The sequence below is a fragment of the Urocampus carinirostris genome, chromosome 9, assembly GCF_059441175.1.
Source record: "Urocampus carinirostris isolate Australia breed hairy pipefish chromosome 9, RoL_Ucar_1.0, whole genome shotgun sequence".
In the NCBI taxonomy this organism is placed as follows: domain Eukaryota; kingdom Metazoa; phylum Chordata; class Actinopteri; order Syngnathiformes; family Syngnathidae; genus Urocampus; species Urocampus carinirostris.
Genome location: NC_142357.1, coordinates 4,426,582 through 4,452,945, shown reverse-complemented (window position 1 = coordinate 4,452,945; position 26,364 = coordinate 4,426,582). Strand labels below are relative to the sequence as shown.

Below are 26,364 nucleotides of genomic sequence, written 5' to 3'. Positions count from 1 at the left end.
GACATCACGGCAGCAGAAATCTTTGTTTTTACATGCCCGGGGTTACACCACCTCGTGTTCACGTAGATAGCCAGTCCCCCTCCTTTGCGCTTCCCACTGACTTTTGTCCCACTGTCAGCCCGAACAGCGCAGAAGCCGTTTAGCGCGATGTTAGCGTCCGTGATGCTAGGCGTAAGCCACGTTTCCGTAAAGCAAAGCAAGCTGCACTCCCTGTATGCTTTGATGTCTTTCACAAGCACAGCCAGTTCGTCGATCTTATTCGGTAGGGAGTTGACATTCCCTATGATTATGGACGGTACCGTGGGCTTATATCGCCACTTCGCCGCTTAGCCTTTACCTTAGCACCGGCTCTGCAACCCCGGTAGGGTCGCCTCACCTCGTTAGGTAAAAGGGGGACCGTGCCGGCTCGAGAGTTCTTCAGGTCGAGGAGTAGGTTTCTTGAATATACGTATTTTTGCGAGTTGAAACCCATATCTATAGGATAGAAAGTAATCCAAGTGTTGCAAGGCACTGATAAAGTAAGCAAAAATAAATAAATAAATAAGTAAATCACAAAAGTAGCGAAAATAACACGGGAGCTGCTGGAGTGGCTGCCATTCGTGACGGCGCCGGAAGTTGAAAGTAGTGAACTAGTTCGAAAAATGTGTATTTCTTTTACACTATGGAATCCCCACTTACGTCGCCGCCATGTTTGTCTGACATCCAGCTGCCATGCTGTGCCTTGTGGCACTGGCCCTCGCTCGCACCTGGCAACACAGTGCCTTCTAGTGGTCAAATAATACACATGGTGGATTTAAATGTATGAACAAATTACTCAAATACTAAAAAAAATGAAAATAAAAGAACTGTATTTTAAGTGTTGATTAATTTATTACAAGAATTTGATTTCCAAAAAGAGGAAATAGTTATTTGTTACAGTAATATATTTAAAAAGTAAATTCGGTATCCCCCTAATTACAGACACCCAAAAATAAGGCATTACGCTGAAAGTAACAATCTAGTTACAAATTGCCGTAGGCTATAGACCCCCCTAAACATTTTTAAGATAGCTAAATAATAAACTAAATATATAAAAATGTATACACGAACCTGCAGAAACAGTGAAGCATTCATATTTCTTAAGCTGGCCTGCGCAATCTTGAGAGTTTGCAAACTAAAACCTAGCTGAGACAATCCATAACCATATTAATTTCGGCCTCAGACCAATCGAGGATGTCCTTCTCCTTTTCTAGGTCCTGCCCAAAAAGTTTTGCCTTTTTTCTCCAGGTATAGTGTAGTTGTCTAGAGTTGCCCTGACGACCCATGCATTTAAGAGAACCGTACATTACATTACTCATTACTGCGAAAAGTCATCATGTTCCTTTGTAGGGAGATGGTCCCAACACTGTTAATAAATCATCATGCAACTACTGTGACTTAGTGTTTCGTACCTCAGTGTATTGCGGTGTGTATATGTATATGTGTGTGTGTGGAGTTTGCATGTTCTCCCCGTGCTCGCGTGGGATTCCTCCGGGCACTCCGGTTTCCTCACACGTTCCAAAAAACATGCATGTCAGGTTAATTGGCCGTATGTGTGAATGAGCAAGTGAGTTGTCTGTCTCTGTGTGCCCCGCGACTGGCTAGCAACCAGTTCAAGGTCTCCCCTGCCCACTGCCCAAAGACAGCTGGGATAGGCTCCAGCACCACCGCGACCCTACTGTGGATAAGCGGTGCAGATAATGAATAAAACTCGGGACACAAATCCTACCATTCACAAAATCCATGTTTGTGGTTGGCTGCCCATGTCACCGCTACAAATCTCATATGCAAAGTTGTTAAATGGCAGGAAAACATATATGGTTAGTTTACGTGAATTCAAGCAACAAAAATTGGGGACAGCCAGATTGCTGCCTGCCGTCCACTCAAAAGGACTCCACCGATGCTCAAACATCCGGTAAAAAACAATAATGGCTTTCTTTTCTGTAGCTGAGCCATAATTTCCTCCATTGGCGTTACAGTGACCCTCAATATATACTTTACAAACCTAGAATCGAGTATAATTGAATTGCTCTATCTCATATACATGATAAATAAAAATAGCATACCCGCTAACGGTACCGCTTTACGTAGAGCTGTTCTAAGGCATAAGCAATCTAAACGGCTGCTTGGGGCCCCGCGACCACTAGGAGGCCCCAACACAAAATGTATATATGAACATACTCCAACTGCCGCTGCATTCCATCAGCCTGGATACAAGAAGGAGAAGGCCCGGACGGTTATGGATCTGAGCGAGGCCTACGATTGTCTTGTTAGATCAGCGGGCACCAAAGTTCAAACAGGAAGAAGGTGGAAGGCAGAAGAAGAGGTCGACCAGGCAATCGGCAGGTAAAAACATCAAGGCGAGCAGGTCTTGGTTGGAGCGATGTGCCCCTCTTCTGGTCAAAGACTTCCAGGCGGGAGATGAAAGAGATAGTGCTGAAGGACTGAGCACGAACACATACCATCAAAGCGGTTTCCCAGAGCAGACAGGGCATCTGAACAACATAGGAAGGGGTCATGGACAGGCCTTTGTTGTGGCGCGACCTGTGGAAGATCCCTCAAGCCAGGCTCAGCGTTCTGATCTGGGCAACCTACAACACACTACCCTGCCCCCAAAATCTACATCTGTGGTTTGGCACTGATGCGATCTGCCCCCTCTGTAGTACCATCAATGCGAGCCTTCAGTATATCCTCTCAAGCTGCAAGATGGCACTTTCCCAAGGCCGCTACAGGTAGCGGCACGATGCCGTCCTAAAGAAGCTGGCAGAGGTAGTCGAAGGTTGTAGACAGAAGGCAAAGTCAGCCAGCTCCTCCATCAAATAACCTCATACAGTTTGCAAGAGCTGGCGACAATGTTCGCAAAAACACCAATGCCCCTCGCCCGTTACACTCTGGACGGCTCCTCTCACCCGCCAACGAATGGAGAATGGAAGTTGACCTCAAAAGGCAGTTCCAGTTCCCCAGGGAGATCACCGAAACATCATTGCGGCCAGACATTGTGCTGTGGTCTATAGCCAGCAAGGTAGTCCTCCTGGTTGAGCTCACTGTCCCTTGGGAGGAGGGAATAGAGGCAGCATACGAGAGGAAACGGGCAAAGTACAAAGACCTGGCAGCCGAGTGCAGGGAGGCGGGCTGGAAAACTACAGTATGCCCAGTGGAAGTGGGGTGCAGGGGTTTTTGTGGGCTCCTCAATCTCCCGCCTGCTCAGACACCTTGGATGCACAGGAGCTGGCAACCGAAGAGCAACTAAAGAGCTGTCAGAAGAGGCGGAAAAGGGCAGCTTCTGGCTATGGCTGCGGAGGAATGACAGGAACTGAGGGCCTTCAAGCAACACCTAGGGCATCAGTGGGGTTAGCAGGGAGATTTCCCGGCCATTGCTCCGCCACCGGGAGATGTCCTGGGGTTAAAGGGGAGCGAAACATCAATGACCGGTGGTCCCCAGCTGATGACCCAATCAGGCCTGAGTGTTCAGGGCACTTCGTTAATATTATATATATATATATATATATATATATATATATATATATATATATATATATATATATATATATATATATATATATATATATAATATGTGAAGTAGTATATATATATATATATATATATATATATATATATATATATATATATATATATATATATATATATATATATATATATGTATATATATATATATATATATATATGTATGTATATATATATATATATATATTATATATATATATCCTCCTGGTTGAGCTCACTGTCCCTTGGAAGGAGGGTCCATGACTTAGGTCAAGCCCAAAAAAAAAAAAAAAACCAACAGACACACACACAATATATATGTATATATATATATATATATATATATATATATATATATATATATATATATATATATATATATATATATATATATATATATATATATCTGTTGTTTTCATGGACAAAAATGGTTTAAAGAAAAGAACACTGTCATCAAAATTGTAAAATCTTTGCAAAGCAATTTTTTATTAGCTCTGCAGCTACAAAATGATTGAACAAACATTTTGGATCTTGTCGACCGCCACAATGAATGGAAATGAAAACAAAGAGCAAGATTCAAACACAGTCTGTGTTTTCTGTCCTCAGTAAAATGTATTGCACATTTTAAAAGTCATGACACAGTACAAATTGGAATAGTGTTAATCATACACCACTGTGGACAGCTAATGTGTATTTTGCACACTTTGAATTTTTAGAAAGAGACATAGTCAGTGTTTTAAGTCATTTCACTAGCAACTATAGGTACAGTATTTATAATTCTACCTTACCTTGATCACAAATTCAAAATACTAATTTAAAATAATGTAAACATTATTAAAGTGGTTTACAAAAGCCATACCTCTTCCCAGGAGATCAAATGATAAGTTTGTTCTGTTTTAAATATTGGACACCATCAAATGATATTGCATAGGATTCCAGGTTGTTATTTTGACTATTATTACACACTGTTGTTTTGACTATTATGCACAGTTTACGACATTGTCACTCCCGGGCAGTCATATTGCTTTTTTTATTCCACACCCTTAAGGGCAGATCTGTTTATGTAAACTAAGAGTTTTCATAAAAAAGGGCTTAGGGAAGGGCCATAAGAAGGGGTTTAACTTTTATATCTGAAGACTTCTCTCCCTGTTCTCCTTGCAAGTTTGAAATATATTGATATCTTCTCATTTATCAGTTCACTCAACTATATGAATCATTTAAAATCAATCAGTTTCTTTTTATTATTATTATTTGTAAAAAGGAAAACAGTATTTTGCTATACAGGGCAAAAAAAATAAGAAAATGAGATAATGCAAAAAAAAAAAGCTCCCAACACAAACCATTACCGTTAATAAAGTAGTAAAAATAATGTAATACACTACCCTTCAAAAGTTTGGGGTCTTCCAGACTGTTTTGTGTTTTTAATGTAAACGTAACACTTTTATTTATCAAATAAATTGTCCATTGTCTGTGTCTTCCCCCCATATTAATCTTTTCCCTTTGTTGGCCTGTCTCAGATATGGCTTTTTCTTTGGCCTCGAAGGCCAGAATCTCGGAGTCGCCTCTTCGCTGTAGATGTTGGCACTGGTGTTTTGCGAGTACTATTTGACCAAGCAGCTAGTTGAGGACCTGTAAGGTATGCATTTCCTCAAACTACATACTGTAGTGTACTGGTCCTCTTGATTGGTTGTGCAGTTTCTCGCTTGGAATAGCTTTCATTTCTTAGAGCAAGAATAGAATGTCGAGTTTAAACCGAACATTTTCTTTTTGTGGCCATTCTCAAGGTTGAATCCCACCCCAAAAATGTGATGCTCCATATACTGGACTAGCTTAAAGGAAGGTCAGTTTTATAGCTTTGCAAACCAGCTAAACTTTTCAGCTGTGCTAACATCATTGGACAAGGGTTTTCTTATCATCCATTAGCCTTTGAATGCAATTAGCAACACAATAGAACACTGGAGTGCTGGTTGCTGCAAATGGGCCTGTGTACACCAATGTAGAATTTGCTTTAGAAAGCTCAAATAGTTACGTATCACGTTAACTATGTATGGAGTGTATTTTGGATTAGTTAGTTGTTATCGGCGTTGGAAATATTTGTGATTTTCATTAAAAAATAAGGACATTTCTCATGTGACCCCACATTTTTGAATGGTAATGTATGTCAACTGCATCTGAGATTGCAGGTGCAGCACACACATTAAATAAAAGTGAAGCATAGCAAACGAGGCAAAGCCGAAATTCTCACGATGACAAAATTGAGCAGCTCTTTTTTGGGAAGGGATGGGCACAGACATGCCTTCCTCAATCCATCAAGAAAAAGAAAAGCACAACATGGCATCTACATTTGCGATTTTGTATTGCTTTCAAATCACTCCCGCAAGTAAACACGCGACATCGTTTTCATCAACGGCCAAAACTGCACAAAAGTGTCCGCAATTTGGTTTAGAAGAGATCAAGAACAGGTTCTCAGCCATGGCAGTAAAACGGATAATAAGCTCTGCAGTCCGTTGCTCTTTTTTCGTGGCAGTTCTCAAAGGACGCATTCAAAAGAGTCGAGCATGTTTCTTTAACTCATTCCTCTTCCACAAAGCCAACCTGTCGAAATCGTCCATTGTCATGCCGAACACTTGAACAAACTCCTCTGGGGACAGGTGACGCTGAAACAGAACGGACATTTATTTTTTGTATTTCATTCAGTTTTTTAAATTATGCATGGATTCTTTATTTAATTTCCTCACATTATTTTGATAAAGAGGAGCAACATGATTTTTTTTTGTAAAAGAAACGTGCAAATTAATGGTTTGACAATACCAAAATTATAACTGCCAATACAGTAATCCCTTGCTATAACAATTTCACTACTTCACATATTCACATCATGCATTGTGTGTGAGGTCCAAACACGCAAACGGCAGTTAGTGGGCACCAGGGGACAACAAATACTTTATAGAGTAGTTCATGTATTTTTTTCTGATTTTTTATATTCATATCGGGTTTTTTAATAAATAGTTTTTTTACCACTAGGAGGCGCTATTATTACACATTGTGTCTCTCAGGAATATTCATTATTCCACTACAACTACATCATTGTATCATATTTGAGGATTTTTTCCCTTTCTTCTATATATGTTTTGATGTTCAACATTTTAACAAATGTTTCCTTATTGTGAGATGTTATTTAATTATTTTGGGGGATTCTTTCTTGTTACTGTATGACCATTTTATTTTATCAGTGGATTTTGCCTGTTTTTGTTCTTTAATATGTCTTTTCTAATAATCTTATATGGCAAGGCGATTTTACAATCATGATTAAAATAAAGTCTAGAAATTGTATACAATAAATGTTTTCAATTTCTCAAATATTAAAAGGGAAGAGTATTTTTTGAGCTTTAACACTACTAACTTTATGCTGTAATATTGTTAATTATATTTATAATGCAGTCAGAATCTTACTGTCAGAATTGTAATCTAATACTGAGTCACATACTTTGTTGCACAGCAGAGTTTTGTTGTTATTTATTTCTTTTAGCTTCTGCTTGCCACAATTATGGGAAACATACCTCTAGTCTGGATCTCTCAACATCTTTGGGGAGCCTGTTCCTCCCTCTAGTGGTGACAAGAAGTGCTTCATAAGGGTAAATCTGAAACCAAATTCAAATGGACTTCAAATGTAATATATTTCTCGCACAATTTTGAAAACATAATGAAGTGTAAAATGCTCACCTTGTATTCCGCTGTAATTAAAACAAAATATGATTAAATCAGCTTTTCAAACCGAAAATAAGAGCATACTTAACATGGATTTGCATTTACCTCTGCCTCCCCAATTGACTTCATTGTTGCTGTCATACTGGTACTGGTAGCAGTCAGCACTTTGAGGCTGCAGAAAATGTGAGAAAATTCAGAAGTGCAAATACTTGTTCAAGGTACACAACAGTAACCTGCAGTGAGGTTTGTGTCCGGTGAAGCAGTCACATGTACATAATAAATGAACCTACGTCTTATTCATCAATTTATTGGTAGAGCAGGAAAGCAATATGTTATAACTGTAGCATAGAAACAGATATTTTCATTGTCTTACTTTAAAATAAAAATGAAGTGTATGCGATGCTCCTTTTGAAAAAAAAAGCATCGATGGATAGGTAATACCATGTATTACAATTCTCAATTGTATTGACTCAATTGTATTAACTCAATTCTATTGAGTTAAGCTAGTTCTCCGTGATTATTAAAATACAAGGGTGAGCATGAATGTAGCAGTTTTCCAAGAGTTGTAGCCCCAGGTCATCCATTTTATAGGTAAAGAATCTGACGTTGGTGAGATCCAGGCTTGGCAGGGGTGGCTAGTGAGTTATCCTGTACCCTACTCCGAGTTGGCCGGACCTGCAGAACCGCTTTTGCTTGCTCTTCTGATGCCGCCTCAGTCTCTTCTTGAACCCAATAATAATCCACAACGCACCTGGTGTTGTTTAGCATTTCTTTGCACTCTTCTGACTTTCCTCTGATTCCGATTCAATTGATTTATTTCTTTTCAATGTAATGAGGCACTAATATACTAGCCGTGCTTTGCAGTTTGTTTTGGTGGACATATAGACTTGTGCACCCGTTCCGTTGTTTGACTGACAGCATACACCAGCCTATCAGTCAGGACACAGTCACACCCACCCAACGCACGCACGCACGCACGCACGCACGCACGCACGCACGCACACACACACACACACACACACACACACACACACACACACACACACACACAAACACACACACACTCACACGCAGAGCACTCAGCCACCTGTACCCATGACAGGATTTGCTGTGTTGTCTGCTGCAGAAGAACACAGTACACAATAAAAATCATAACATAATGTAAAAAAGAAAATAAAAAAGTTATGAAGTCAATGAGAAAGAGCTTTAAGACTGAATAATACAACCATTTAATATATTCAAAATGTTCTATTTCATCAATGACAGATGAGGAAAAGCCACACCTGCCTCCCCTGACTGCATGCCACCGGTACACAAGTACAAATGTTGCATCTTATTAGAAAAATGCTTTCTTTGACTGACTGACATCTCACCCGTTGTATGCCGTTGCGCCCATAACCTGGGAGTGAGGTAGACTTGCAGGCATAATCTGAAATTAAAAAAATTCAAATTCACAAGAATTAGCGTTAGGGGTGTAATTATTATCATATTTGACATAACAAAATCTGCATAACTCGGTTAAAAGGAGGAGATTGCCAGCTCTCAAAAAATACTGCAGTACAACCAGCAACATTGTTAAGGCTTGTTCTTACCCCGGCCACCACCTCTTTGACCTGTTGTCTTCTGGTAGGTGCTAGAGGTCTCTGAGAACAATTACTAACAGACTCAGAGTCGGTTTATTTTCCAGAGCCATCACCACCCTAAACAAGCTGCTAAATGTTATGCACTATTTTTCATTGGAGTACTATTATAACTTAGGCCTGTCTCCAAGCACTACCTTATAAAGCAGGGGCCGGGAACTTTTTTCACCCAAAGAGCTAAAACAGCAAAATATTATGAAACATTTTTTTGAGAGAGAGCCATACCATATAATCTAAGACAAAATTCAGCATAACCTCAAAAAACACTCTCCAGACAACATCTACATTGTCTTCACATTTTATTTCATTGTGTGACATTGGATGATTTGATAAAATGTATGAAATAAGAATAATGTCAGAGCCTGTGCCCGATATCAATAAATATACCACTTTAAACTTCCTTAAGATCCTTAAGATTGTTCAGACTCATTTTGACCTTCATTTTTTCATTAATGATGGTTACAAAATAATGTGCAAGCAGAGTTCTTTTGTAAAAATGTCACAGAATACTGCAGGCTAGGATACTGTCGTATTTACCTTCAGTGTAGACAGCACTGGGCAGAAGGAAGTGCTCTGTATGCATAGCTACGGCCACCTCTACCGCTCACCCCATCAAATTGCTTGGCTTGCATTTCTGGCTTCTTCCCATTTTTCTCTGGGTTTTCATCATAAAGTGTCTCAACAATAAACCCCAATTGTTCAATGAGTCTCAATATAAAGGACGACATACAGCCAACATTGTCTGTTGGAGTGACACCTTGTAAACTGTGGCCCCTTAAATGTTGAAGCCTCTAATTAATAGGAGCCTTGTATGGCAGACCCTGCTAACGGTGTGTGAATGTGTGTGAATGCGTAGGTGCGAACCACATTGAAAAGAGCTTTTAGAGGTCTTCAGTGACTAGAAAAGTGCCAGATAAATGTAAACCATTTACCATATAGTGGAAAGTATGCTTTTTACAGACTGGACAAAACCTTTTGCACCTTTAGTGCTGCGCCAGCTATGCGCGAACTAGACTCAGTCGGTACTTTTCAGAATTGAAACGCTATGGATGAAATTTGCATAGGAATAGTTTTATCTCTGAGCCATATGTACTCATAAAAAGAGCCATTTATGGCTAGCAAGCTATAGGTTCCCTACTCCTGTTATAAAGGGCTATGGTTAGGATTAGTGCAGATTGATTTTTGATCTTAATTCCAATGTACAGTATATCTCGGATGATTATACCTGGAGGAGTCCTGGAATTTTCCCCCCACTTTCTCCACTCCCTAACATTTACTGGCATTTTATGTTCAACATGCAATAGCCAACAACTAAACCATGCTGTAAAGTGAGTGACAAAAAATAAAACTTCTTAAAAATGTTTTCCTTTTCATTGCTTTTTATACCTTGGGTAGAAACGAATGGAGGACATTGCCTGCATGCAATACCGAAGAAGAGACAATATTTTATAAAATACTTCTCTCACCACGGCCTCCACCCCTTTGACTTATTGTCTTACGGTAGGCGCTACAAGTCCCTGAGAGGCTCAGAGACAGTTTCTTCCCCAGGCCCATCACCACCCTCAACAAGGGCACAAGACAGTGAACATTATATATCTTGCCTATTTGCAGCAAAGTATTTGTATCTTACTCTTGAAATTATTTGGGAATTTTGATGCTGCTAAATGTAATTGCACTATTTTTCACTGCACTATTGTTACAATGCACTTACAGTACAACTGGTTTCAAAGCATTACCTGTTAAATATTTTTGTCTATTCTTTCTAAAATTATTAAATTTTTCTCTTTTAAATCTTTATTACGTGTTTATCCTGAAGTGCCATGTCTAATGTCGTTGGTTTTTATCAATGACAAATGAGACCAAAAAATTCAATCACAACAGTAAACAAGTTATGCCGCAAGAGGGCGCTCACAACAAACACAATTTAAACGGGAGTGTTGTAGTACTTGCACACAGTATTTGGGAATTACCATCCTCACATGTCAAGGCCAATTTACGCATTTACATAAAACTATTTGCTAATTAAATGATTGAAAAACGTGCTGATTACTTAAAAAAATCTACTCACCACTGTCAGTGCTGTATTGGGATCGGGGAGCTGTGAAAGACAAACATGAAAAGATCAGGAAAATAAAAAAACTGGAACACTTCTTTATGTTAACGGTTTATTGAAGCGCCAGCGTATGTTATTCTACAAATAAATGTTGCTGTATGGTGTAATACAACCAAAAACAAGTGATTAAAAGAATAGAAATTGCGGAGCTACAAAGTGATCAAAACACACCATTTTACTTTAAATTCTGTCAGCTCCCTTTAGATGAGGTTCATTATATGCAAAATAAATGGTAATTTTTCACCCTTCCAGTTTTGTTGTGTGTGCACTGTAGAGTAATCCCTTGAGGTTTACTTTTCGCGGTTTGGACACTGCAGATTTTGAATAGTCTATCTTGACATTCATTATAACATATTATGCATTGTGTTCGGCCACAGACAGTAGACAACAAATGCTATCACGGGTCAGGTTGGGGAGGGCTTTGTATGGGTTGGTTGGGCGTGACTGTGTATGCGACTGTGATAGGCTAGGGTATGCTGTCAGTTAAACAAGAGGACGGCTGCTCAAGTCAATGTTTCCACAAAAGCAAAAAGCCAGTATTTCAGCGGCCCGTTACATTAAAAAGAAAAGCGCAAAGAAATGCTGATCACCACCAGTTGCTTCATGGATTGTTATCAGGTCCGTGAGGAGTCTGAGGCGGCGTCGGGAATGAAAGCAATAGCAAGGTTGCAGGTCCGGGCTACTGTTACGGCTAGGCTACGGTACCTTAAGCGACCCCTGCTAAGACTGTATCTCACTGACGTCAGATCCGTTACCCATGAAACGGATGACCGGGAGCGACAACCTTTGGGAAACCGCTACATTCTTGATACTTGCATTTTAATTATCACGGAGACCTGACTCAACCCGTGGATCCCCGATGCTAACGAGCAGCGAGCCGTCCGCTTTCTACATCGCTTTCTTAGACTGAAAGAGAAAAACCCTCCAATTTCGTTGTACTGCTGTATAATGACAATAATGACCATTTATTTGTCTGCAATTCTGTGTTTTTATTTGTCGATTTATAGTTTTTATTTTGTTACAGTCTTATAAATAATTTGTTACTGATATCTAATGAATAAATAATGATGTTTCTAATATCGCACGATTTTTTTGCAACCCGACCTCGCCAAAAACAAGGAATTACTGTATATGATAGTTCATATATTTTTTCTTATTCTTTAAATCAATATGGTTTTTCCTTTAAACATACATTTTTTTACCTCTAGAAGGATCGAAATAATACACTAGGGGGGGCAAAAACAAATTGCTAAAATTTGTTGAAATTATTAAAGGCGTTGGCAACTAATTACCTCATAATTGTGTTCCTTGATTTATGAGCCACTAAGCACGTTACATCAATGCAAATAACTGCACAACTGTGGGTTGTACTATCACTTAGGTCCTGCAGAAGACGACTTGTGACCGTTCTTTATAAAATAATCTTACATTTTTTTAATTATTTTTTTTTAATATTGCATTATGACAAACAAAATTGGCTTGAAACATTCACAGTTTTCAAGGGAACAGAAAGTGCTGCAGAAATACAGAGAAAAATAATCTAAAAATAAATTAATAACATACGATGATAATAATGACATGTTTATCTCAACACAATGGGCAGATTCTTAATCATATTATATATAATTTGCACATAGAATATCTTTATCACATTCTAATATGTAACCCCAAAAATGTTTTGAACAGTGGGTTTACATTTTTTACAATTTGCTACATATACAATTTGATTTATTTTCTTATAAGTCTAAATGTAATACAACCTCTGGAAAAAAGAGTATCTTGCTTATTTGCAGGTTGCATAGCATACATCTGTATGTATTTTGGATTTTTTATTTATCTGCCAGTTGTTTTTATTTTTTATTATTTTATATAACAGAATATTCTGTTGTTTTGTGCACTTTTTTCTATCCGTCCAAAACTTCAATATTTGAATAAAGGCGAAAAATGTGCTTTAAAAAAAATCTGATTGGTTGATTAATCAAAATTATTGCAGCCCTATTACATATTGTCTCTTTAACGGTAGAAGACTTTTTATGGAGCATCACTATAAGAAATAAACATGTATTGTGAGGGCAGTTATCAGGTATTTGAATGTTCTCAATTTGGTACTCATGTCTTTGATGTCTTGGAGCAAAAACCAACAGTGTTCTGTTCACTTTTGTCCCCATCCTGTTTGAGAAAGAGCTTTAATGAGAGATCTTACTGCTCATAAATAAAACATTATGTGGGACACCAGCTGTGCGCAGGAAAATGACTTGAGTTTCATACACACATGGATGGATGCCAGGGTTGGGAGGGTTACTTTGAAAATGTGATCCGATACAGTTAATAGTTACCTGTTGAAAAATTGAATAACTAACATAATAATCCGAATACTATAATACTGAAGTAATGTAATTGAGTTACTTTCGATTACTTTTGGATTACTCCAATAGTAAATATGCTAATAAAAGACAAAAGTGATATAAATACAATCACTAAATTGTTGGGGCATCACGGTGGGGCAGTGGTTAGCGCGTGAGCGGCACAGTTCTGAGGTCATCAGATCGAACCTCCTGTGTGGAGTTTGCATGTTCTCCCCGTGCTTGCGTGGGTTTCCTCCGGGCACTTCGGTTTCCTCCCACATTCCAAAAACATGCATGTCAGGTTGATTGGCCGGTCTAAATTGTCCTTAGGTGTGAATGAGCAAGTGAGTTGTCTGTCTCTGTGTGCCCAGCGACAGGCTGGCAACCAGTTCTGGGTGTCCCCTGCCCACTAATGGGATGGGCTCCAGCGCCCCCGTTAACCCTAAAGAGGATAAGCGGTGCAGATAATGGATGGATGGACAAAATTGTGTTTAACATAAGTGAACTATGTAATCTTTAAAAATGATTGGAGAAAATCCAGGTTAGGTAATTGCTCTTAGTCTTACAAAAAGTGCACACATTTTAACCACGTAGTACAGTTTAATAGACAAAGGTAAAATTTCCCTTTCACATGGCAGACAAGATATGCTTGGTTTTAGTTTACATTAGGAAGACATTAAGAATTATTTTAAACACAATTATTGTTTACTTTCTAAATTTCCAACAAACCTTTTACTTGTTTAAGAGAGAATGACCAACCCCTGGAAATTATTCAGCTTTACTAGGCTAAGTTAATTATTCTCACAACATATAAATTTGGTGATCAAACAGTGGATAATCTTTCAAATTTACTATATTTCCCTGTACGCATCACTAGCGAGCAACTTCACTGCCTGGTGCCCAGTACGTACAAATTAGTAGCCTCATGAAACTGCTCACGCCGATTAATCAATATGAGTGCCACATTGATGGAGAGATAGACTAAAGACCAAAAAAAAGGATTTTACCTGCAACACATTCTGTTAAGCATGCATTGGTGGGTAAGGTTCCAGTCTGTACAATCTGCGGAGCACTTTGCTCCTCCAAGTGTGTGAACCTAATCTCTCTCTGTCTCTTTTGTGTCTGTGATTAAAATTATGACACAATTCATCTATTGGTGCTTTATGTATACGAAAAATAGTTTTAAATATAATTGTAATCCTGCAAAGAAATCTTTATTTTCACTAAATGTACCAGTAATTTGATAACATCTTTTTTTTCTGTAACTGTAACGGAATACAATCACATTTTTTTTGTATTTAGATTACATAGCGCCGTTACATGTATTCCATTACTCCCCAACCCTGATGGATGCATACGTCCATAGAACCATGAATTAGAGAAGAGGACTAAAAAAAAGAGGACGAAACGTCAGCTGGAGCTACGCAGCAGAGATGAAAAGAAGTCCTTGACAAAATGGGAAGTGGATGAAGACGAGTTGGTGTGAATGTCAGGAGCTAAACTAACAGTTTCGACATGATGCGTGCAGAATGATACTGCTGGGGAAACGGCACATCTGGCATTCATCAACAACTGGATAAGCATGGGTTGCCTATAAGAGATCGATTACAGTGCTATGTCTTTATACGAGCACCTCTAAATACAAAGATTTTGATTTCCCAGTTCTGATTAAAACAAAGATCTTGCCCTGCGTATGAGGGAATTATAATTTACGAGCAGTCCAAGAGGCTACCACTGGAGACCGCTCAGACGGCTCATTGCCAGCATCAGCTCGTACTAGTTGGCGCATGCGCTTCTCACGATGCCCCCAAATCCCACCCACTTGTTTATATTACGCAATCCTATTACCTTACTGTGCAGAGTTTGTATGTTCTCCCCGTGCTTGCGTGGGATTCCTCCGGGCACTCCGGTTTCCTCCCACATTCCAAAGACATGCATCTCAGGTGAATTGGCCGGTCCAAATTGTCCCTAGGTGTGACTGAGCGAGTGAGTTATCTGTCCCCGTCTGTCCTGCGATTGGCTGGCAACCAGTTCAGGGTGTCCCCTGCCCACTGCCCGATGATTGCTGGGATGGGCTCCAGCACCCCCGCGACCCTACTGAGGATAAGCGGTGCAGCTAATGAGATGAGACGTCGAGATCTTTGTTTGCGGAATGTTGTGACATTTTTGGTAACTTAATTTTTAAAACACAACAAAGAATGAACAAAACAAACAGCTAAACAAAAACAACCACGTGGTACCGTGAGTAATAATAGTGTAAAGCCGATTTTAAATTGAATGCCTTTTCCAATGTAGCCTGCATTCTTAGTAGCCTCGTGGTAAGGAATTGGGGCTCTCACCACCGCGATCCGAGTTTGATTCCCATTGCATCCAATGCTGAGCAATGTGGTCAGTGATATATGTCGACTGTTTAATCCCTGTTCAAATATGGTTTTATACTACAATAGAACCTAGTATAAAACGCGCAACCAAACTTTCAGATTTTTGGGGGTAAAAAAAATGTGCGTATACCTGAAGAAATATAGTATAAGCAAAAAATAAGGCCGCTTATATTTCATTCTGTGCTGACCAGAGTATTGGTCTGTGGCCTGGTGGTTGCCGAACACTGCTTTAAGATATTGTGAAATTGGTGTAAGAGATGGAGCTGAGAGGTTTCTTACATCCATTTATAGTGTTGTATGTCGTGGCACTGTAGCCTGCAGTGTTGAGGGTTTCCTTGCTCCCACTTCGAGAATTCCTTGCACTGCCCCAAGGATCGTTGTCATAGGAACCAGATCTGGCTTTCATCTCCTCTTTTAGGATCATTCTCCCAATGCCACTCCCAATCTGAAATGATGGGACAACCCCCCGCCAAAAAGAGACAATGAATCATTAAAGAGAGTTGGATGTACAGCGCACAAGGAAAGTGAGCGCGACAAACAAGGAGGTTGGTTTAGGTACTACACATCAAATTACAATATACATTATTGATGTTTTTTCTGACACTATGTTGAAGTAAAGTGGGGGGAGAGCATAATGAGGCTCTTACTCTTTGAAGATTGTGACTCCAACTCTCTTCATCTCCCCCTGTCGAGAACCGTCGCCTTGGTAGCCGATTGGCTGAGAAAAAAAACAGATAAAAGACAGATAAAATTCCCGTATGAGAGATGAAGGTACGCGGGAGCATTCGGTCGCACAGGAATTATAACCCCGGGTGGAGCCGCCATATTGGTAGTAGTCGCACTCGGACTGGCTGTATGGCTCAGGTGAGTAGGCTGAAAGACGGGAAGATCTCAGGATGTCCTCGCTAGTCCGACTTTTGGTCGCTGTGGTCAAAGGATTACCTATGGAAGTCAAGGATTTTAATAGAGAAGGAGAAAACAGACTCAAAAATGACAAACAGATTCTAGACCAATCATACTAGACATTCCTGTCTGTCACTTGGAATTAGTAACCCCTTGCAGTATCGCGGTTTACTTTTAGCGGTTCCGCTGCTTTGCGGAATTTTATCGGTCATTGTTTTTGCATTCGTATTGTTTTAACAGTCACTCAGCCGCTTCCTACCTGTGCGCCAATAACGATGCGGTTTAAGATGAACACGTACGGAAAACAGCTTGCCAAATTTACAATACTAATAAAATACGTAAACTTTTATGTAAGTAATAATAAGTGGATAATACAGGTAAATTAAGAGCAAACTATAAAAACTAAAAACAAAGAAAAAAAAGAAGAATTAAACAAAGAACAATTGAAATAATTACAATTCTGTTCCACCAGCAGATATGTTTTCCTTAATGTTTAGCAAATATATTAGCGCTCTAATTTTTCGAACCAAGTTCTTAGTAAAATAAAATAATTATAATTATTTAATAATAATAAAATAATTTTAAAGATTTGTTCTACTAAAATGAAAAATAAAATTATAACTCTTCATAAAAATAATTCTTGGGATCTGTTTTGGCAGGTAAAAGTTCTCAATTATTTTCTTATTTTACAGTTTATTTTGAAAATCGTTTTTAGAGAATTTTTAAAAATATATATTATTAGTTTACATATTAAAGAAGATGGCAAAGTTGTTGATTTTACTCTTATTGCTCACTGTTTATTTAGCTCTTTAATAACCACAACCTTTAGACTTGATCTGCTTTTTTGTAACCTAGCAGATTTAATAAAATAGCAGGGGGTAAGGCAAGAACCTTTGGAATTTTTATTTTGGAATTTTTGAAAATTGAGGGTTTTGGTACAGTCCTCTCCGGGTCTCCTTGCATGTCTACATTTATTGTTGTCTTTTCTTTCTTAAGTGTCTATTAAACTATAAACTTAACACAGTGGAAAAGAAAATTGTACATGGAAAGATGATTATTTTACTTACTTCACAACTGTTTTTTAAGATAACTATTCGGAGTGTACCAGTCAATGTGACATACCAAGTTATTGTATTTATTCAGCCAGTATAAACCATAAACATGATCTATACAAGAAACCATTTGACACGCGAACCTCTTGACGTGACGCGTCGCCTTCGATCAGCGCCGGGTTTTTAGACCCAACTGCTGTGACCCTTAATGCCGAGCGCCAAGCAGGGAGGCAATGAGTACCAATGTTGTAAGTCTAGGTATGACTCGGCCGAGGCTTGAACCAGCGACCTCCCAGTCTTGGAGCAGGCGCCCTACAATCTAGCCTACCGCATTATTTGGAGTGTACTTGAAAGGAAACAGTAAATGAACATCAAAAATGTGTTAAGTCGGGCGGATTCCTTCTTGAGACCCTATTCACTTATCTTCATGCTTTTGTTTTAATATGGCTATAGACAAAAATAGATATATCGCTTTTAACCCGGATGCTGTGATGGCCCAGCCTGAGGCGGTGGGCATTTCATGAATGTGAGGCTATTACAATGATGCTACACGGAACAAAAAGCACAGTCAATGGAAGTCAATGGGTTTGACATGCAGTGTAATGTCAGATGGATCCTTGCTCGCTCTGTTAACCATTAACCATGTTGACCCTCGTCCGCAGCGCATTGAATTCCAATCTGCACAATGCACGACACCAGCGAAAAAAAATGGTCATAGACAGGGACGCACACACTTTCCACTTGCCTCACATTACATATACAAGTACACAATGTTCACAGCAAAGTTGTGAATGATGAACAATGCTGACATGGAGTTCCCAAAACAAGAATAGAAACACAGACACGAATAACGGGCTGACTGAGTAAAACGGCAAGTAGGAGGGAGACTACTTACAGTGGCACGGTCGCCGGGTTAAATGGAGCAGGATGTGGAAATAAAACGTGATTGGATGCAAGAAAAAAAAGGAATACAAAGGAAGGGGAAATGTTACTGCAGCCTCTGTATGTGATATTTGATCAGACCCATAATGAATAACGCCCCAAAACATTTCTGTAGACTATACGTGACAGACAGGTGACTGACAGCAAACAAAACAAAATAGCACACAACAGAGCTGTAATCTAAAGCCATGTAATTTTTTAGGATAAGGTCTCTGATAAAGTTCAATTGTAATTCTTGCAAAGGAGATCACATACCTGAAATAAATCTTTTAGTTTGTTATTTTGCTTACAATGCCTCACTGTTGTCCGCAGTTTTGAATTATAAGCATTGTTTACATTATCGTCAATGTCGGCTAATAATGTTGCTGTACTTGGATTTTCACACCCGAGCCATTCATTTTTAAATGAATTAGGCTACAGTGTTTTCTTTAATATACATTCAATCAAAAATGCTTTTCACTTTCTTGGACTACCTCGTTAAAAATATCAACAGAGGTAAGTAATGTACAACATTGCAGGCTGAAAAACATTTGTTTACTGTAGATTACAGCCTGTGATGTTATTGCAATCATTTTCCTTGACAAATGTGTTTGCTAAACAGGTTGGCACAATTCACCAAGTAAAAACAACATGCTCAAAAACAGAAGTAAAGCAAAGAGCACTTGCTAAAATAATTGTGCAAGAGACTACTTCTAGTGAAGAACATTTTTAGTTGAAAAAAATAGCAGGAGAAGCTTCTGTTAGGGCCCGGTCACACAGCCGTTTGCGTCTGTATCGAGGCTGAATCACGGCCAGAAATTTCTGCCTGTGAAGCGGACGCTATTGGACGCTTTGAGATCGCCATACAGACGAGATACAGCAGTGCTTTACACGCGGTCGGAAATTCACACGCGGTTGGCAGCGCGAAAAAGTTTTGCGCTGCTCAAAACTTTAGACCACGTGTTAACTGCGGGCAGCACACGTGGTACAAACGAGGTAATGACGCGGAAATTACGCGGAACGACGTGCTATGGCCGCGGCCAGGGCGTGGTTACACGTGGGTAGGACGCGAAATTTCAGCGGGTAATCGTGGGTGGAGCACGGTCATAGCATGTTCTGCGCCTGTATCGCGGTGTTATTACGTGAAATTAGCGTGTTACGCGTGTGACACCTTTCTCCGCGTATATACAGCGCGATTTGCCGAGCACACGTCAGTTGTGCTCGAGACGTCAAGGGGTGAACATGGATCCCCGTCACCGTAGTGACCTCGTCTTAATCCATTTTTATTTCTTGACATTTCTTTTCATTTCATACCAAGATAATAAAATAAAAATGAAAAACTATTACAATAATAACATATTGGCTTCTTCGGTGCCATAGCTTGAAATCTTGATCTTCACGGGACTGTGTCTTGAGCGGTTATGATTTCTACAGCCCGGTGTTATGCCGAGAAATGCATCCCTGCCGAGATTTGCATCCCCTCGTTACTACAACCACTTTTACCTCGTTTTATCTCACTTTTATATCACTTTTAGGGAATGTAATGGCGAACATATAACAAAATCCACTTCGTCTTGCATTTGTTGGGAATGTAATACAACTTTAAACCATTCCGTCTTTGTTTTTGTTGTGAACGTAATCGAACGGTAATGCACACCGTATATAAATCACTTTTGAGAACTGTTATGCACTCTACCGTAAAGCTTATTATGCAGAAATAAGCTTTATGGTAGAGTGCATAACAGTTTCAATACGAGCGATTTGAATAGAAAAAGGCAAAATAAACATGTTACCTGCTCAAAAGTGATTTGTATACGGCGTGCATTACCGTTCGATTACATTCACAACAAATACAAAGACGGAATGTTTGAAGTTGTATTACATTCCCAATAAATGCAAGACGAAGTGGTTTTGGTTATATGTTCGCCATTAAATTCCCTAAAAGTGACATAAAAGTTAGATAAAACGAGGTAAAAGTGGTTGTAGTAGTGAGGGGATGCAAATCTCGGCAAGGATGCATTTCTCGGCATAACGCCGGCTCGGCAGCTTTTATACCCGTGGTCGACACGAGAAAATGACGCGGAAATGACGCGATGAGGAAGCGGAACAGTCGCCGGCGTCTGTTTTGCGGGCATACCACCAATGAACAGCGGGTTGGGAATTTTGTGCATTTTCAATCGCGGGCAACCACGGGCAAAAAAAACCCCGCAAAATTTTACCCGCGATACAGACGCAAACGGCTGTGTGACCGGGCCCTTAAGAAACAATATAGTTAACAGCTATATCTCTTAAGCAGCTATTAGCTGATTTTCTCTGGCTAGTTTTAACCACTCTAAGAAATGTTATCATAAGATCTTTCCTTTTTGTTTGTCATACACTTTGTCATATCCACATTCAAAACATGCAAATATGTGTCTACCAAACATGCCGAGCAAAGCTGACTTCTTGCCGCAAATGACTGTGGCAAGTCAAGTGCTGTTAGCATTTGCTTTGAAGGCTCCAGTCGCACTAGCAACAATTAAAACGTCAATACTGATCTATAGATTGTCCTAAGGGACAGTTGAACGACATCAAAAGACGGCTAATGAGATAGTTGTCAAAGCACAGCACGACTACACCGACAGCAGGAAAGGCAAGCTAAGGCGGGGCAGGCTAACTGCACTCTACCCGTTCGCTTATAGATGGGAGGCTTCCGGTAGATGTTGGGCTCCCCTGAGGCTGAGGAGAGAAAGAGGAGATGGGAAATTGAAACCCGTTGACATAAAAGAGGTAAAGCTAGAGTTTGCGAGTTGCTATTGGAACAAAAGGATGGGGACAATAAGACAGAGATGTTGAAGTAAGGTCAAATAAAGTTAAGTATGCCGTCCGAGAGACGGGTTCGGCCAAAAGGAATTGTGTTTTGGAGACGAACAAGACACACATATCGTCCTGTTGAAGAAACTCTTCTTGTCGTTTTTCAGAATTGTGGATTTTAAGATCAAAACAAGTCCTACCTGGTACATGAAAATGTTTGGGGGGCTGGATGAGAGTCGATGTGTTGGAATGTCCCTCTTGGCCATAGTATGGGGAGCTCCTACCACTCTCACTTCCTACATTCACAACAAAGCACCAAGTATATTGTATTCCTCCTAAAATGGTGTCATGCATTTTTCTGTTTCACATACAACAGACAAACAGATACATTCATTAAATCCTGTTTGATGTAGAATTATTTTGAACGGACTACCTATTTGTCAAGAGATAAACGGAAAAAAAAAACTAGTCGCTCACTATTTATGGGCATAATAATATGTGGGTCCCAAATGATAGACCAAATCCCATTTAGCACTCCTAAAGTCGTTTGTAGAATTATATTATATCAACCAAGTTTACTATAGCAGTTTTTTTCAACGAGCGTGCTAAGGCACACTAGTAATCCGTGATGCTTTATCTGATGTTCTATCTATCTATCTATCTATCTATCTATCTATCTATCTATCTATCTATCTATCTATCTATCTATCTATCTATCTATCTATCCATCCATCCATCCATCCATCCATCCATCCATCCATCCATCCATCCATCCATCCATCCATCCATCCATCCATCCATCCATCCATCCATCCATCTATCTATCTATCTATCTATCTATCTATCTATCTATCTATCTATCTATCTATCTATCTATCTATCTATCTATCTATCTATCTATCTATCTATCTATCTATCTATCTATCTATCTATCTACCTTGGTCATATCCCTCAAGAGGGGTGACCGACAGCAAGACAATAACAAAGAAAATAACCCAAGTTGGTCATGCTTTCGTCCCTCCAGATGAAATGGGACACCAGAAAGCGGCCATGTCACTCGGGTCGGGGTGACACAACACACTATTTTGTTCAACAGCAGGGCCCGACAGCTTTCACTGGTTTACCCCTGCCGCTTCATACGGGTGCCCAGCCCATCCTTAAGAACGCGTCCACAATCCCACTATCCTTTCACAACACCTCTCTACTCCTTTCTATCACCAACAAGAGCTCTAGCTTCCATTATATTTAGACCTCTTTCCTGCAGTGCACTCATAACACCATCCATCCACGTCAATCGCGGCCTTCCTCTTGGTCTCCTTCCATTGACTTCTGCTCTGTAGATCCTCTTCAACATTCGCTCCTCATCCATCCTCTCCATGTGTCTAAACCAACCGAGTACTCTCTTATTAACACGCTCGCTCAGTTCCACGAATACTCCAGTTCTGTCTGTCACAATTTCATTTCTCAGTCTATCCAATCTTGTCACTCCTAACATAGTCCTCAAACACTTCATCTCAAAAACATTCAATTTCCTTCTTAAATCTGCATTCAGGCTCCAAGTCTCTGCACCATACAACACAGTCGGCACAATCACACTCTCATACAGTCCCCTCTTAACATCCATATTCATACTCTTGTTGTTCATCACTCTCCTCAGAGCACCCAAAACCTTGCTTCCTTGGTTCACTCTGTGCAATACCTCACACTCCATTCCACCAACTGCAGCCACATCACAACCCAAGTACCTAAAGCTTTCAACTTCTTCCAGCACCTGTCCATGTAACCTGTTTCTAACGTCATGCCCACTCCATCACGTGAACACTTCATCACCTTACTCTTCCCAACATTGACACATAACTTATGCCTATCACATACTCTTCCAAACTCCGTTACCAACCTTCTCAATGTTTCCTCAGAATCAGCCACAAGCGCTGTGTCATCTGCAAACAACAACTGACTTACCTTCCACACTATTCCACTGTTGTCCATCATGTCTACAACTCTGCCAAAAACTCTTGCATTCATCTCTCTCACCACACCATCCATGTACACATAATAATAATAATAATAATAATTTCCTTTGTATTGTCATTCTTTGTAACAATGTACACAGAACGGAATGTCGATACACCTGACCCGTTGTAGCGAGTACAGCCATGGTGACATCACACACCCCTGTCTCACACCAGTCAACACAGGGAACCACTCATGGCTAAACTCATCTATCCGGAATGACGCTGTTAGCATTGTGGGGCTAACTGCTTTCCGCGCTGATAGAAGCGGCGAGCTCACCGGCAAAAGCAAGGGGGGCGGTCTATGCATTTATACCAACAACAACTGGTGTAAAAATGCGAAGATAATATCGAAACACTGCTCACGAGACATTGAACTTTTGACGGTGATCTGCAGACCATTCTACCTACCGAGGGAGTTTAGCGCGACCATCATTACTGCCGTGTACGTGCCCCCCAGCGCTAATACGAAGGAGGCAATGGACGTTCTCTACCGAACTGTGAGTAAACTGCAGCATGCTTACTCCGAGTGCATTTTTATTGCGGCGGGGGACTTTAACCAGGCCAATATGAAAACAGTTCTCCCGCATTTCCATCAGCATGTAAACTTTGCTACAAGAGGTAGGAACACATTAGACCTGGCCTACACAAACATCAAAGGTGCATATAAAGCAGCCCCCCGCCCCCATCTTGGCTCATCAGATCACCTTTCTATTATGCTAATTCCAGCATACAAGCCCCTGCTGACCAGAGAAAAACCTACAGTGAAGCAGGTGAGGGTGTGGTCTGAGGGGGCAATGGAGGCACTACAGGACTGCTTTGATTGCACTGATTGGGACATGTTTAAATCGGCTGCCACTTACAACAACAAAATAAATATAGATGAGTACGCCATTTCTGTGTCAGCCTACATCAGTAAATGCGCAGAAGACGTCAGCAATAACAAAACTATATGCACCCGTGCCAATCAGAAGCCCTGGATGACTGCTGAAATACGAAAACAACTAAAAGTACGGAACCTTGCCTTTAGATCTGGTGACAAGGAGGCGCTGTTATCAGCGAGGGCTAACCTGAACCGGGCTATCAGACTAGCAAAGCGAACGCACAGTCAAAAAATCCAGGAACGTTTCCTCAGCACAACCAACACCAGGGATATGTGGAAAGGCATTCAGGCCATCACCAGTTACAAGTCAACCACCGCCCCAGTGCAGAACACTAGCATGGACTTTCTGAATGACCTCAACAAATTCTTTGGAAGGTTCGAGGCACAAAACGGCACCCCTGCAGCGAAAGCGGTTCCAAATCAGGACGAAAGAGCACTCCACCTGGACTCATCTGACGTGAGGAAGACCCTGAGAAGGGTCAACACAAGGAAGGCTCCAGGCCCGGACAACATTCCGGGGCGGGTACTTAGGGAGTGCGCCGATCAGCTGGCTTGTGTACTAACAGACATTTTCAACACCTCGCTAGACCAAGCCAAAGTACCATCATGCTTCAAATTTGCCAACATCATCCCAGTGCCAAAGAAACCCCAGATCTTATCACTCAACGATTACCGGCCCGTTGCACTGACTCCTATCATAATGAAGTGCTTTGAGAGACTGGTTAAAGAGCACATCACCTCCAGTCTCCCCTCCTCATTCGACCCCTTTCAGTTTGCCTACAGGACAAACCGCTCCACCAGGGATGCCATCTCCTCTGCGCTTCACCTGAGCCTGACACATCTAGAGGAGAAGAACACCCATGTGCGGATGCTGTTCCTGGACTTCAGTTCAGCATTCAACACCATCATCCCACAACATCTGGTAGACAAAATGAGACTCCTGGGTTTCAACACCCCCCTGCGGAACTGGCTGCTGGACTTCCTCTGTGACAGACCCCAATCAGTGCGGATAGGTCAGAACAGTTCAGATGTCATCTACCTCAGCACGGGCTCCCCCCAAGGCTGCGTCCTAAGCCCCTTGCTGTTCACCTTGATGACACACGACTGCGTCCCTAGGTCCGCCACAAACCACATCGTGAAGTATGCTGACGACACAACAGTGGTGGGCCTCATCAGGGATGACAACGACCTGGCCTACAGAGAGGAGGTGGAGCAGTTGGTGGGCTGGTGCAGGGACAACAGCCTGGTCCTGAATGTCGACAAAACTAAAGAGATCATTGTCGACTTTAGGAAAAACCAGCCCAACCATGCCCCACTTTGCATCAACAACAAGGCAGTGGAGGTTGTCAGCAGTATCAAGTTCCTAGGGGTGCACATTACAAACAAACTCACCTGGTCCGTAAACACTGCATCACTGGTTAAGAGGGCACAGCAGCGCCTGTACTTCCTGCGGAGGATGAGGAGAGCCCACCTGCCCCCACCCTCCCTCATTACATTCTACAGGGGCACCATAGAGAGTATCCTGACCAACTGTATCTCTGTGTGGTGTGGAGGCTGCAGCGCTACCGACTGGGGTAGTGTGAGGAGGGTAACGAGGACAGCAGAGAAAATAATCGGGACTACACTTCCCTCCATTCAGGACATTGGCCAGAAGCACTGCCTATCCCATGCAAAAAACATTACCGGGGACCCCTCTCACCACCATCATGGACTGTTCACTCTGCTAGCCTCTGGGAAGAGGTACTGCAGTGTGCGGTGCAGGACCACCAGGCTCCGCAATAGTCTAGTCCCCCTGGCCATTAGACTGTTAAATGGTCAATCTAACATATAGTTAACTTAAATCTAAACGGCTGCTAATCTGACTTTTGCACTACTGGCAGTTTTTTTTATAGCTTGCCACTCCTTGCACATTGCTCTCTGCACTATTGTAATTACAGCGTTATTGTTACAGTGTTAATGTTACTGTGTACCTGACTTGTTAACCTGACTGCCCATTTTGCACATCTGGTTAGCTACTCTTCTTGCACTATCGGCACTATGGTAAAATACTACACGTAGCCAAAATACAATACAACATTATTTATATCTGTA

At 40.8% G+C, this 26,364-nt stretch overlaps 1 protein-coding gene across 8 annotated transcripts in view; it reads right to left on the bottom strand.

Moving 5' to 3' along the window:
- Positions 1 to 3,989: 3,989 nt before the first annotated feature.
- Positions 3,990 to 26,364, bottom strand: part of ablim3 (actin binding LIM protein family, member 3) — a 97,554-nt gene continuing 75,179 nt past the window's right edge. For 2 of the 8 annotated variants that reach the window (XM_088344250.1, XM_088344255.1), the window contains 8 exons: positions 21,579 to 21,674; positions 21,253 to 21,303; positions 16,505 to 16,651; positions 16,357 to 16,427; positions 15,989 to 16,154; positions 10,939 to 10,968; positions 8,604 to 8,659; positions 7,332 to 8,350 (listed from right to left, as the gene is read on the bottom strand). In XM_088344250.1, coding sequence (XP_088200376.1) covers positions 8,078 to 8,350; positions 8,604 to 8,659; positions 10,939 to 10,968; positions 15,989 to 16,154; positions 16,357 to 16,427; positions 16,505 to 16,651; positions 21,253 to 21,303; positions 21,579 to 21,674 — 890 coding nt within the window. In that variant the 3' untranslated portion in view covers positions 7,332 to 8,077. Of the gene's footprint in view, positions 6,180 to 7,082; positions 7,164 to 7,245; positions 7,257 to 7,331; positions 8,351 to 8,603; positions 8,660 to 10,938; positions 10,969 to 15,988; positions 16,155 to 16,356; positions 16,428 to 16,504; positions 16,652 to 21,252; positions 21,304 to 21,578; positions 21,675 to 26,364 lie in introns of those variants that run through there. The other 6 variants (XM_088344251.1, XM_088344256.1, XM_088344257.1 and 3 more) reach the window with 5 other exon arrangements.